The 13,312-nt window shown below is 39.4% G+C and overlaps 1 protein-coding gene across 2 annotated transcripts in view; it reads right to left on the bottom strand.

Annotated features, from left to right (window-relative positions):
* Positions 1-2,966: 2,966 nt before the first annotated feature.
* Positions 2,967-13,312, bottom strand: part of sfswap (splicing factor SWAP) — a 48,609-nt gene continuing 38,263 nt past the window's right edge. For both annotated transcript variants that reach the window (XM_080046315.1, XM_080046316.1), the window contains exon 19: positions 2,967-3,617. In XM_080046315.1, the coding sequence (XP_079902441.1) occupies positions 3,552-3,617 (66 nt within the window). In that variant the 3' untranslated portion in view covers positions 2,967-3,551. The remainder of the gene's footprint in view (positions 3,618-13,312) is intronic.

The raw sequence follows: 13,312 nt of genomic DNA, 5'->3' as shown, positions 1-13,312 counted from the left end.
CTTTTTTTTCTCAATACAAAACATGTTCTGCCTTAACTGTTCAAACCTTTTTTCATTCATTAATTTCATGTCATTATTAAAAAAGTAAATGGAAATCTCGTACATAAATGGTCTTTGTGGAGTACCAATTTCCTTCCAATCCATATTACGCCATGACAGTATAGTGGCAAGTCAGTGACTCTAAGTACTTAAAACAACTTTTTACATATCTCCGCTCCATATAAGTGCAGTCATTTTCTTACATGTCATCAATTAGGACACGTTAAATTGTCTAATCAGCACAGTGCCAACAGACAGACAATGAATTCTCTCGTATTGGTGATGTTGTGTCTGAACGCTGTACCTGCTAATGGAAACAAAGTAGTCCTGGTATTTGTAATGACGCAGAATCCAATCAAACCCAATTTTCCACTCTGTCTAGCACTTTTAGTTTGGACAACACAGCGCTAAAATCAGATAGAACATACTGAACTACTGCCAGAATCGTTGTACAAGGCTGAGTGCTGTGATGGGACCAAAATTCAAGGGAGGTAAACATTTTATCTGACAACTTTTTGACGGGTTTACTTATTCATTTAAAAGTCAGAACTGCAGCTCTTCACAAACACACATTAGAGACGTATCGACGCAGCTGGGGAACAGGTTCAGATGTGGAACAGTTAACATGGTCACACAGAATTTAACAGTTGTTTATACAGCGATGGTTCTGCAGCGAGAGTACACTGACAGCTCTTCTCATACTTTGCTTTCCACCGTGGAGAAAAGAGAGCACACTGAGGGCTTAGGAAAAGAGTTGAGTTGCCGTGTTGAATTTTGTGTATGCTGTATGAACTCCTCATGTGTACTTACAACTATGGAATTTTAAATCAAGTGGCTAACTGTGTGTGTGTGTGTGTGTCAGTCAGCTGTTTATATTTGCTATGATTGCCAGAGTTCTCCAGGCCCGAGGCAACCCTTTGGTTGTTCTTCTGGCCTTTAATGTTCCTGTAGTTTCCCTTGTGGCGAGGGGGCAAGGGAAATTTACCATTGCTTTAGTAGAGAGAGGAGGCCATGAACTATATGCCCACTGTAGAGCCTTTGGGGTCAGCCAAGCGGTTGGGATACTTTTGATGCTGCATCCGTAACACGTCTCGAGGGCTGGATAAAGCATTGACTCTCCTTAGGTTGAGTTAGTCGGTGCACTTTTAAAAAAACTATGTTCAATGTCAGCTCATATGTGAGGTAGACCCTGAGCAACTGAAGTGAACGCTCACTCAATCTTTGGTATTCTGCAGTGAAAGATAAGAGTCTCTCCGGCAAGCTAGAATCATCAAACCTTAGCCAATTTGATGCGATCAGAATAGTATACGCCTTATATGGAATGCTGAGGAGCACAGGGAAATTGCTCGGAGGACCACCATCTTGAAAGTATGCTTCCTGTGTATTTTGGGCCTAAGTGTGTCAAAACAATAACATAGGTTGCGTTCCGAATCGCATACTCTTTCTTTTTTCTATTCTATATACTACATCCGACGATAAAAAGAATCTAGTTAGGATGCAGTAGACATACTATTGGGACATACTTTTCTCTCTTATTTCATCATAACATTGCGCCTTGATCTTGCCTCTTGCTTTTATATCCGTCGCATCCCCGTTTGTTTTCATAACATGGACCTATAGGCTTCGTCGATGTTACGTCACTTCACGTGCGCACTGGATTGTGGGTCAGAATCGCCCAAATAGGATGCACTTTTCAACACTAACAATCTTGGCCGCATGAAGTAGACCATCCGGGTATTCTAACCATCCTAAATCTGGCCACAAGAATCGGGACATCCTAAATCTTTTTTCTACATACTATATAGTAGAAAGTATGCGATTCGGAACGCAACCAGAGTGAAAATGTAATTCCCCCTAGTGGCTTAATAAAGTATGCCATCATCCTCTTCTCTGAGTCTACTTATTTTAGGACATTGTTGATGACGCACAATGCACAAATATTCCATTAGTGTGAAAAATACAATCCACTCGTTATCTGTCCTACACAAACAAAAGGCATCCCAGGAACTCTTACTTAACGATACACATGGGCTGTGACATGAAATGTGCCAGCTGTCGCTTGAGCATTTCCTACGGAGGACTATAGCAACAATGTGAGTTGATGTGTTGACTTATTATTCTTAGGCCCCACATTGTGCGTTAAGGCTGTGCCGTCATAAATCTGCCCGAGCCCTCTTGACAGGTGACACCATTCTCTATCCCTGAACCTATAACGTTCCTTTTGGAACATGGATAAGGGAGAGGTGATAAAATAAATTGAAGGATGCTGCTGTGCTGTTACTGTTTCACTGTCTCAACCAAACATTGGACAGCACCAGTATACACACAATGCTGTAGAAAAACGAGAGATAACATATCCCCCTGAATTGTCTTTTTGTTGGTTTCCGGTTTTAAGAAATTATTTTGACATTTTATTTATTACTTTTAATACTGCACAGTCTTGAAAGGGCTATCTATCTAAACAGTTAATCCCCTTATGAGCTGGTACTCGAGGTAATAATGCAGGAGTATAGTCACAATGTCTGTACTCTGGCTTATCAGCGCACTGGGTCACAAGTAGCATCTCAGCAGCAGACAGCCAAAGGATATCAGCAGATCAACAGTTATGTTTGTCAGCTTTATCGGCAAATACGCCCAGACACTCAACACAGCACAGTCAATGGAGGTGAAGGTTTCAGGGGGCAGTAAACATCGTATCTCCCATCTAATCAGAGTAGCCCGAATGAAGGACAGTGAAGAGGACTGGGACAGCGGCTGAGTCTGTCCTTTGGACTTTTTCAGATTTGGACTTGTGGAGGTGAGAAAGACTATGAAAAAAAAAATAACTTTCCCTAAATAATTGACACTTTTATCATTAGTTTTTGTGTAAAAATAATAATAATATAGAATTACCCAAAAAAAGGAAAGGAGTAAAGGGCCACAAGAAATTCATTATCGAAACTTTATTGACAGTTTGGATTACAAAGTTGCTTTGCATTAAATTCATTACAGTACAAACCAGGAACAGAAATAGAGGGGCACGCACTAGAGCCGGGGGACAGAGAAGAAAATCAAAATGGCTTCTCAAGTGGATGGGTTTGAGGTGCTGGAGAAGGAAATAAGAGCGAAAAGAGAATAGTTTATGAGTGACGGGGGGTGATATTTGAAATGATCTAAACAACACAACCCTTCATAGAAGGAGAGAATAAAGACCTCCAGCAGCTTTAGGTGATGCTGCAAAAAATGACGGTCACCATGGATAAGGGCGCTTTAAAACTGAATGCATGTGGATTATGTCATGTCAACTTGCCGGTATGATCTCCCAACTGTTGAGCTATATTTCAGCTCAGTGAGTGCCTTTTCACATCCCGCTTACAATGCTGCAAGAGACATTATGAAGCCAAACTGAATCTACAGACGCTCAAATTAAGATAAAATAAAATAATAATCAAGGACAGACACAGCAAAAATCAAGCAGGTCCAGGCCAGGGGTATCTCCAGCATATCAGAGAATGGGGCGCACCGATTGGCCTTTAGGAATTTGGAGGTTGGAAGGTTTTGGATGTGGCAAGCATGGCTCGCACTTTGGCCATCAGATCCTGAAAACAGAAAGCAAACACAGTAAGGGAGAGTTCAGTGCACATTTTCACAGGTTTCTATGTCATAAGATAACAGAATGAAAAGGATCATAGGTGCCAGGAATGTGGTTGTGACTTTTACCAAGACTGTAGACTCGTTAGAAACCATTGGCAACAACAACAACAACCCTGAGGTGTAACAGAAACCACATTTAATTGAGGGCCTGCAGGATATTTACATCAGTGTGTGTTGTTGAAGCCGACTTTAGATCCTGCGCCGACTGCTTATAAAGTTATTGCCAATAACATTCTTCATTCTCTGTTTTTGTTTGACTTAGACCCATTCATTGATCCTGCTCCAACTCCAATAAAGAACTGCAAAAACTGAAGAAAAATCCAACTTCTAGTCTACAATCAACAGTTGAGTTTGGGATCAACCATTGGAAGTGTCGGTGGAAAAGCAGTGAGCAAGTTGATTTATTTTGAGTAGATGGAAAATAGAATGAATTGGTTTGCTTCACTTTTATCTTACACCCAGTGTAATACATATCCCCAATTTAGAAATATCGCTGTTATTACAATTCTTAATTAATATTATTCTCTGTATTGTGAAAGAGCTGCTATTTATACTTTTCCAATGGGAATCAACTGTTTATGTATGGTTTTGGTTGCCCCAGGCAGAAAAAGCCCAGAGTATTTTTCTCATATCTTCACAACCACCACCCACAATTCAGTTTAAGGTTATACTTTTATATTTTAAGGCTTATTTTGGAGTGTGCTTCCTGCCCTCGAGCCGTCAAGAACTCATGAATGCATCTTTAAACATATGTATTTTAAGTGCGGAATTATACCCTGTAAACACATTAGAATTGGATGCATTCCTTCTTTCACAAAATATTACATATACAGACACCTAATCCTCAATTTCAGCAGCTGGCCTGCAGCAGCCAACATTAAATTTATTTTGTTTATAGGTCAATAATAGCAAAAAAAAATATTTTGTGAAGGCTGCAGTTGCAAAAATGTAATATATCGCTAAAGAGAAAAATATAAAAGACTGTAGGTAGTAGGGAGCTGTTAAAATGCTAAATTTCAGCCCTTCCCTCGTCAGGTAGAAATCCAAGTGTGTTGACCAGGGGGCATATGTTTGTATTGCTGAATAGGATGTGTTAATTTGCATCTCAACATCGATTCATACACGCATGAACAAATATCCACCCTTGAGCTCTCCAAACAGACGGGACAAATTAACAGCTGTAATTCACAGAGGGAAGGAGCGTCATATCCAATCATTTAATAGGCTGTTTCTCTCTAAATCCCAGTGTATCCGAAATATACACACGTGTATACAGGAATGTGACAAACAACATAAAAAAACTTTAAATTATTATCAACTGAGTAAAAAGTTTGCTCTAACTACAATTGAATTCTTGCCATCTGCGAGAACAGAAACTGTTTGACATTAATAGATCATCACATCAGAGCTGTCACACACGGCATAACCAACTACGGTTACATAAGCGAAAAAAGAATGAAGCCCACTGACAACAAAGGATTCCAATATACAATGCATAGGATTTTAAGTTTTTAACCTAAATATTCCTTATGCCATCTGATATTTGCTAAAACATAATAGATGATTACATTTCCAAACACAGTTTTATAATTTAAACCCACCGCTGACTGCTCAGCCTGACTGAGAAACAATATACTCCAGACAGTCAGCCGTGGCATAGTTGAATCGGATGAGGAAAATGTCCCTGCGGTGGTCCTATAATTGGAATGTTTTCTTAGTATGTCATTAATTCAAGGGAAGACCCAGATTACTGACTTGGAAGCGGCCAAACTTTTCTGACTTAATACTAGATGTAAAAGGCCTGTGGTGATCAGCGGCCCAGGTGGTCCATTTGATTTTGCTTTCAGGGTGTATTCACACATGGAAAGTCCGTTAGTTCACTTGCTTTGGTCCAGACCAAATAGAATTTGGATTTTTTTGTTTGGTGTGGTCCACTTTCATATTGCCCCTTTTGCAAGTGAACCAGCATTACGAAGCAAAACCACACGTGATCTAAGGTCATTCATTCATTGGACAGACATTCTGGGGTGGAGAGAAGCAGGAAGAACGAAGTAAAAACTGCGAATTTATCATTGATATAATATGGAGTTAAAAATAATAAAAATGCCTACATCTAGCCTATAAATAAAGAAGAAAAAAATCTAATTATTGTTGTTTCATATGTTTATAATATGTAGCCCTATGACAATGCCACGTTATGTGGCTTCTAGCCTACGATGTGAAACATCATTTTTACTGTATTTTTGCTGCTGGACGCGCGACTCGCGTGAAGAATAGGCTCAAACTGAAACACAGCTGATTAAGCTGTGTATCAGCTGGGTGTCAGTTCGGCGCAGTTCAGCACCAAACTGACACGGGGACAGTATTGACGGTCCCGTTGGGAAGAACAATAAAAACACACACTTCATGCAAAGCGCAGCGTGAACCTGTTGGCACTGTAGGCTACGGGAGACGCTCCTCTCCATCTGATCGCTGATCCGCACGCATCATTATCAAATGTAATATTTTCGCTCGGGGCTCCCGGTCAAACCACAACTAATCTTCCTAACAATGGCGACAACAACACTTTCCCATAATGTGAAGCTGATGGCGATTTATTAAAAAAGAAAAGAAAGAAAAGGCGCAGTGCTTCCTGCAATTGAGTCGGATCGAGTCCGGCCAAATTCACACCACAAACGAACTGCAGCAGAGTGCGTTTTGAAGCGCATCGAGACTACCTCTTCAGCTGGGTCTTGGAGCGTTTGTTTGGTCCGCCCCCGAGTGCGATTGCTGTATTCACACCTGTCTGAAAGATGCGCACCGAAGGTGGAAGTGCACCTGAGTTCGTTTCAACCGAACTAAACACAGCATGTGTGAATACACCCTCAGTCTCTTGCAAACTTTTTGTTTAAATGTCTGCTATGGTGTGACTTGAAGGTGATTTTTATTTTTTTTACATAAATCATCACATTTAAGAAGTGATTTTGCAATTGTGTATCACTTTTTTAAACATATAATCCTTCCGATGTTCGTAAATTAAAACACTTTTTGGATAGTGTTTATGGTTGGCATGTTATTCGACAATACTCATTCACATTCTGTTATGACCTCTCTATATAGCAGTTTTTAATTGAAAGGGGAAGGAGTCAACCATTCCTGCATGGGATTCAAATTGCCTACCTACATGAAAGATTCACACAGGGGATGATGCAGCATGTAAACCAGTGTTATTCTTTGTCGCGTTATCTCCTTCACTGAGTTTACCTACTGTGTAGTTACCTAGTTACTGTCAAATCCTTTTTTATAAACTGATGGTCAGTAAACAGATTTGTTCCTTACCCCTAAACTTACATTTAAAGTAAGGCTCACGTATTCTTAACTGAACCAGTGATATAAGATGCAGGAAGGCAGAGCGTGACTTGGTTACTTAAGAGCATGTAAACACACTGATTGATATCAGCCTCACTGGTTATTGTTCCCTATTAGAGCTGAATTAAGTTACTGCTAATGTAAACGCAACATTTCCTACTGCTACTAGTTCACATTAAAAGCAATGAACTACAAAAACATGGGGTGGCATCATTGTGAAGGCAGGTACTGTAAACACAGCGTATTTGCCACAGTGCTACGAGGAACTTTTAAATATTTCTGAAAGTGTCCAATTCTTCCTCTGATGGTCATTAATGACATGTAACAGCAAATCAGACCATCGGTGCATATAATGCTATTTCTATATAGTTTTTCTTAACACTAGAACCGCCACGGGGTCAATTTGACCCGTGGCGGTTTTTCAACTGCCCATAACTATACTTTTACGAAATATTGAAGCCCCCAACTCTTTGACTTTTCCTAAAATTGTGTTGTGATGCTCTCCCTATGGTTAAATAAAGTCACAATTAAACTGGATTAAAAAAACAGGCATTTATACCTAGAACCGCCACACTGGGTCAATTTGACCCGCACAGGAAAATGAAATATTTTCGAGCAGGTTGCTAGGCAACGACATTGTTTGGGGTCCGCGATCTGACAACTGTAGCCTACGTACAATCATTCATAAACACTTACAATAAATTAGAGATGAAGATAAATACCTAACAACATTATAGTTACTAAGTGAAATGAGTGATACGAGTCTGATAGCGAGAGATCTGAACTGAGCGCTGTGTTCCACACACCGTGGCTCGCAGCTCAACTGACAGACAGCTGAGTGCTGTCTGTGAGCCGGACAGAGAGCGGAGGAGGGATCCTCCGCCTCAAAACATGTCAATATGGGGAAAAATTAATGAATAATCAATTAGAGCTTACCTAAAAATAAGTTTGCCATGTTACTGTTTATTGTATTTATGATTTTAGCTCATTTGGACGCTGTTTTGACCTTCTGTTTTCATTACTATACTTGCGATATTATATCTACTTTCAGTTTCATTACTGAGTCGCCACGAAACGTGATTTGTGTTCTTAAAGATACTTAGATTATAAAACAAGAGGTCCAAAACACAGATGATTATTAAACAAACTAATTTATGACTTTATACCACACTAGAAATGCATGGGTCAATTTGACCCGCCTGGCGGTTCTAGGTATAAATAGAATGCTGGCGGTTCTAGTGTTAATGCCTTTGTCATGGGTCCCTCACCCTGGAACTTTAGCTGGCATAGTTAAAGACACTACTGCTTTCGTCCAAAGGTTTCGCAATAATTAACAAAAACTGAAAGTTCCTCGGAGCATCTTTAACACTTACCACGATAGCTTGTTGAAAGTTTTTTCCGTCATCTTTTGACCGCATATCTTTTTTTTAATTTTGCATGGAGTGTGAAATCAGGTCACGGTTGCTTACGGCATCATGACTTTTGAATTAAACCAAATCCATTCTAAGAGGCAGAGACATGTCTCCTCACAATTTTTTTTTTCATTCATTAAGTGTTTGAAAACTTAAATGGTAAAAGGGAGGAAGTTATCATACCCAGCATGAGTGATGTTGCATCACACACACACCCACACCCACACATATTAGAAAAGGGTTGCATATTTGCTTCTCATGGCAAACAAGTCAACACTTCAAGGTAAAACGATGTCACTAAAATATACTTTTCCTCACCATCTCACACACACACATTCATATACTTGACTGCAAATTCTCATTAAAATTTCTCTTCATCTGTAAACATGTTGTGAAGATAAGTAAGATTGGGTGAAGCCTTTCAGAATGACTAAAATGTTAGGGATTCAAAATAAAAGCCTAAAAATAAAATGAATAACTTGAAAATGAAAACTATCCTCAAAGAGCAAAACGCATCTTTCAAACTGTGACATATGTGTAGCAGAGACAACAGGCAGGACAGACGGAACACTGGAACAACGACAAACAGGAGGGAAATGAGAGACGGGATGGGGCGAATAGCAACCAGGCAGCCTCGGGGAAGAAGAGACCATTAGGCAGATGAGGATGTGCTGAATTATTCAAGATGTGTTTGTAAAACACAGATGGGCTACAAGTAGTTAGTGGTTGTGAAGCTGTGCATGTTGCAGCGGACGACGTGTTGTAAAGAGTCATCTTCAGTTGGTAAGTTTGAGATGAAGGCGATAGAGGAAATTGCGTTAGTTTGCGCGACGTGACGACAAAGAGATAAGATGTTCACTTTGGTGAGAAGCACAAAGAGATGGGAAAGGTGTGGTTTGCAGTCCATCTGGTGATTAAACAGCAGAGACACAGACACAGACACACACACACACACACACACACACACACACACACACACACGCATTCTTAATTTTGTGGAGGTTTTCCTGGTGTTCACAGAATAGCTAGTGTTGCCTCTCCATTCACTCTACTGACCTCCATTACTAGAGTCCCAATGCTTCCTACATCCTGGCTTATACACTGCAGCCGCTTTACATTCAGTGCAACCCTGCTTTTTCTTGTAGGTATAACTGCTCCTACACCACATGTTTTATATTTACAGCTTTAAATAATTTACAAACAAGATATTAGAGCGGCTACAGTTCACTTTTACTGTCGATAAATTCACACTGGGCCTCGCGCTCCGTGATGAATAAATGTAGTTGCATGCTGGTTGCGTGAACATCAATACATCAAAATATTTCATCACTTCGAGCAATGTAGGGACAAGTAGAAATTAAGTTACAGACGTTTCGGAATTATTAGTAATAGATGACGATCTAGGCTGGAAATACAAATGAAAAGAAGCACAAATAATTCCAAGTCATGAAAGCCCCAAAGTGTCTTTCATCATGGAATCGATGAAAGGCTTTTGAAAGAAACAAGGTAATTGATTTTTAAGTTTGTAAATGAACAGTACATCATAATATGTTGCACGTGCTGGGGGGGGGGGGGGGGGTTGGGGAGGGGAAGGCGAGTTGGACAAAATAAGAAATGAAAAAGCAGTATATTAAAGAGTGTAGAGGGTGTGACTTTTTGTCTAAATGATAACCTACTGAAATGAACATTGACTTGCATCTCATGCTCGTACTGATAGCACATTGGAGCCTTTATGCTCATTTAACCACATATATGAGAGTAAGATAAAAACTTTGAGGCAAGACAAAGACAAATGACTAAAAGTTTTTTATGAATGAATCTAGTATTCCGTACGTCTTTCCTTCCTGTCACCCATCCAGCTTATTGCCTTTCGCCTATGTCTATGTTTAATACATATTTTTCTTCTAGAACGGGTACGTGTGCATGCATTTAGCAGTATGATATCAGCCATAAATTGGACATTATCATTTTAAACAGGGTGGCGCAGGGAGAATGTACACCGGGGTCAGAATTGATTGGCGCTGTGTGTGTGTGTGTATGTAATGTGAGGTTACTTTGTGAGTAATGTGTGTAGAGGAAGTGTTTCCTTTACCATAAGCTCTAATGCCCAAATGGGAAACACTATGTTTAGGAGGTTAAACAAAACACAGACACAGCTCATCACTTACTGAAGATAACTTTCACATAAGACCTAGTGGACCCATCACAATACACTATAGGGGAGAATGGCCTAAGTTGTGCAACTTTTCATTCAAAGTGACTTTAAAGTAAGGCCTTGACAGTAAAGTCTCCAACTCAAATATGTACATATATTTCAGGGTGTTGTGCATCCCTTGCAATAAAAACTTTGGATCTGGAATAAACTGTTTAAGAAATATAGCTTTCGGAAAAAAAGTTGTCTTGTTGCACAACTTGCCCCCGGTGTGGTGTAAGTTGTGCGGTTGGAGAGAATACCATGGGGTGAATTGTGCCATTGATATATATATATATATATATATATATATATATCATAAACTGTAATGCAAGACAAATCCATTAGACAATTACTTATTTAAGGTTTATTTAAAGTAAATAAAGTAAATATTTTACAAAGATTGAAGGACAATTTTCTTAAACAAGGCCTAGCAAATCTAATGGTTTTACCTGCAAAGCTCACAATGACAAAGTCACCATCATCATCTTTCTGGCCATCTGAACTCTCATCAGTGGTGTTGTTAAGTGGAATTGAGATGTCACTCTCTTCTGAGCTACTGTAGACAATCACTTCCTTTTGGTGACCAGCGTATACAGCCATGCCACTGGCACAACTCTCAGAAATGTACTTTGTACTAGTTGCTCCGTGCTTGTGGAACCAACTGCCACCTGACAAATGTGATTCCCCCTACATTTCTGCCTTTAAATCAAGGCTCAAAACCCATATGTACACCCTGGTGTTTCCTCCCCATTAACTATCGTACCTCTGTACTACTATCTGTGTTTATGTGGATGTATGGGTTTTACGTCTTTTATTTTGGTTATTGTTATTTTACCTTCATTGTTTACCTACTGAATGCACTATGTACAGCACTTTGGACAGTGCAAACTGTCATAAATGTGCTTTTATAAATACATTTTACTTACTTACTTATAACTCACCTAGGCCCTTTGGCACAAATCACCCCAATCCCAGAAATTTGGATAATAAGCATGATGCAGCAATTTAGGGCTGACATTGTGCTAACTGTATAGACTCAGAATTTAGCATACCAAAGCACTAAAACATGTGTCAAATGTTTTCAAACTTGTCTATAATTGTTCAGACACAATAATCAAAAAACCTTGATCATGGAAATTTTACTTTGAAAGGCAAAACACAGTTTTTTGAGCTTAAATGTGCTTATATCTTATTCATTGTGTCTCCCTTCTTTACAGGATGAGTCAAATGGATGGCTCTTCTTAAATATGTGGTCACATTTCCAATTTCTTCCACGGTTTTCTAGAAACAAGGGGTGGCACAACTTCCAAAATGCACAACTTAGGCCACTCTCCCCTATAGCCAAAAGTATGTGACGCAACTAGATACTGCACTTTTGTGTAATTTGGTCTGGAGCTGTTATATAACTGGTTTAAGGGAAAACTTTATGTTATAGCCAATAGTTATATTTTGGACAACAGTTTGCATTATAACAAATTGGCAACAGTTTGGGGAAAGAACATATTTAAATTGTTGTTTGGTGTGAAGGAACTTGAGTGACGTGCAAAGAGCCCTGACTCCAATCACCATCAAATGCCTTCAGGATGAATTTTGTTTGGATGCTGCTGACTTCAGGCCATGTTTCATCACAGAACATCGGTAAGCCTACTTCACTGACTTGTGGCCGAATGGGACCAAAAGCCCTGCAGCCAGATTTCCAAAAACCTTGAGTTAAGCCTATCCAGGTGAGTGGAGGCTTGTTATGGCAGCATATTAATGCCCATGGTTTTGGAATGAGAATTTCAACAATCACATATGACTGTAAAGTCAAGGGGTACGAGTGTTCACATATATTTTGGCCATGTAGAGCATTTATCATTCAGAAAATTAATTGGTGGGCTAATACCGTTTTAATTCGAGAAAATCTAGTTGCTGTCTAGTGCTTAGATACTGTGTCCAAAGCATTATCATGGAAGTGTTATGTTTTATCAATGCAACAGTACAATTTCTCCATTAGGACACTGATGTGACAAATATGATCGACAAAGCAATGTCATTCTGAGAAAGTGGCCTCATGCAGGGCTTAGTGTGTGATTGCTGCAATGTTTACTGAGGTAATCATCTTTGCTGACTTTAACACAAAACAGGAGACCTTGGTTTCTGTGAGACATTGATATTAGTGGTAGTCATCCTGTCAAAAACATTATCAGCACATGTTTACGTCAAACCTGCAATAAAACAGATTTTTAGGCATGTGTGGGGCAAAGAACATAACTGTATATGTTTATACAAGTGAATGAGACATTATATGGTTACGGAGAACCATTTTAAATCATTTGGAGTCATGTTTGTGCCCACCTGTTGAACACAAGCCCAACCATTCACTCTCTTTTAGCTCTGTTTTGGGTCACTATCAACCTCAAAGACAACTATTTGTTTCTTTAGCAGCTAACTGCTCCAATATGTTAAGTAAGTCGCCTGCTGTTTGGTGATCAGCGAGAACACAATAAAGTTGCCGGCTTAACAGCTAAACAATGAGCTGAAACGCACGTCAAGGCTCCGTAAAAGCAAAGGGATTCAGCAGATTTGGGTTATAATTCTCTGTGGGTTCATCACTATGAGCTGTCCCTTGCATATTGTAATATCATATTTGTAATTATGAAATATTCATAATAGCTGCTTCAAGGTCAGATTGAAAAAAACAACA

Source organism: Ammodytes marinus, assembly GCF_949987685.1.
Source record: "Ammodytes marinus genome assembly, chromosome: 18".
In the NCBI taxonomy this organism is placed as follows: Eukaryota; Metazoa; Chordata; class Actinopteri; order Uranoscopiformes; family Ammodytidae; genus Ammodytes; species Ammodytes marinus.
This window is presented reverse-complemented; position numbering and strand designations above follow the sequence as displayed.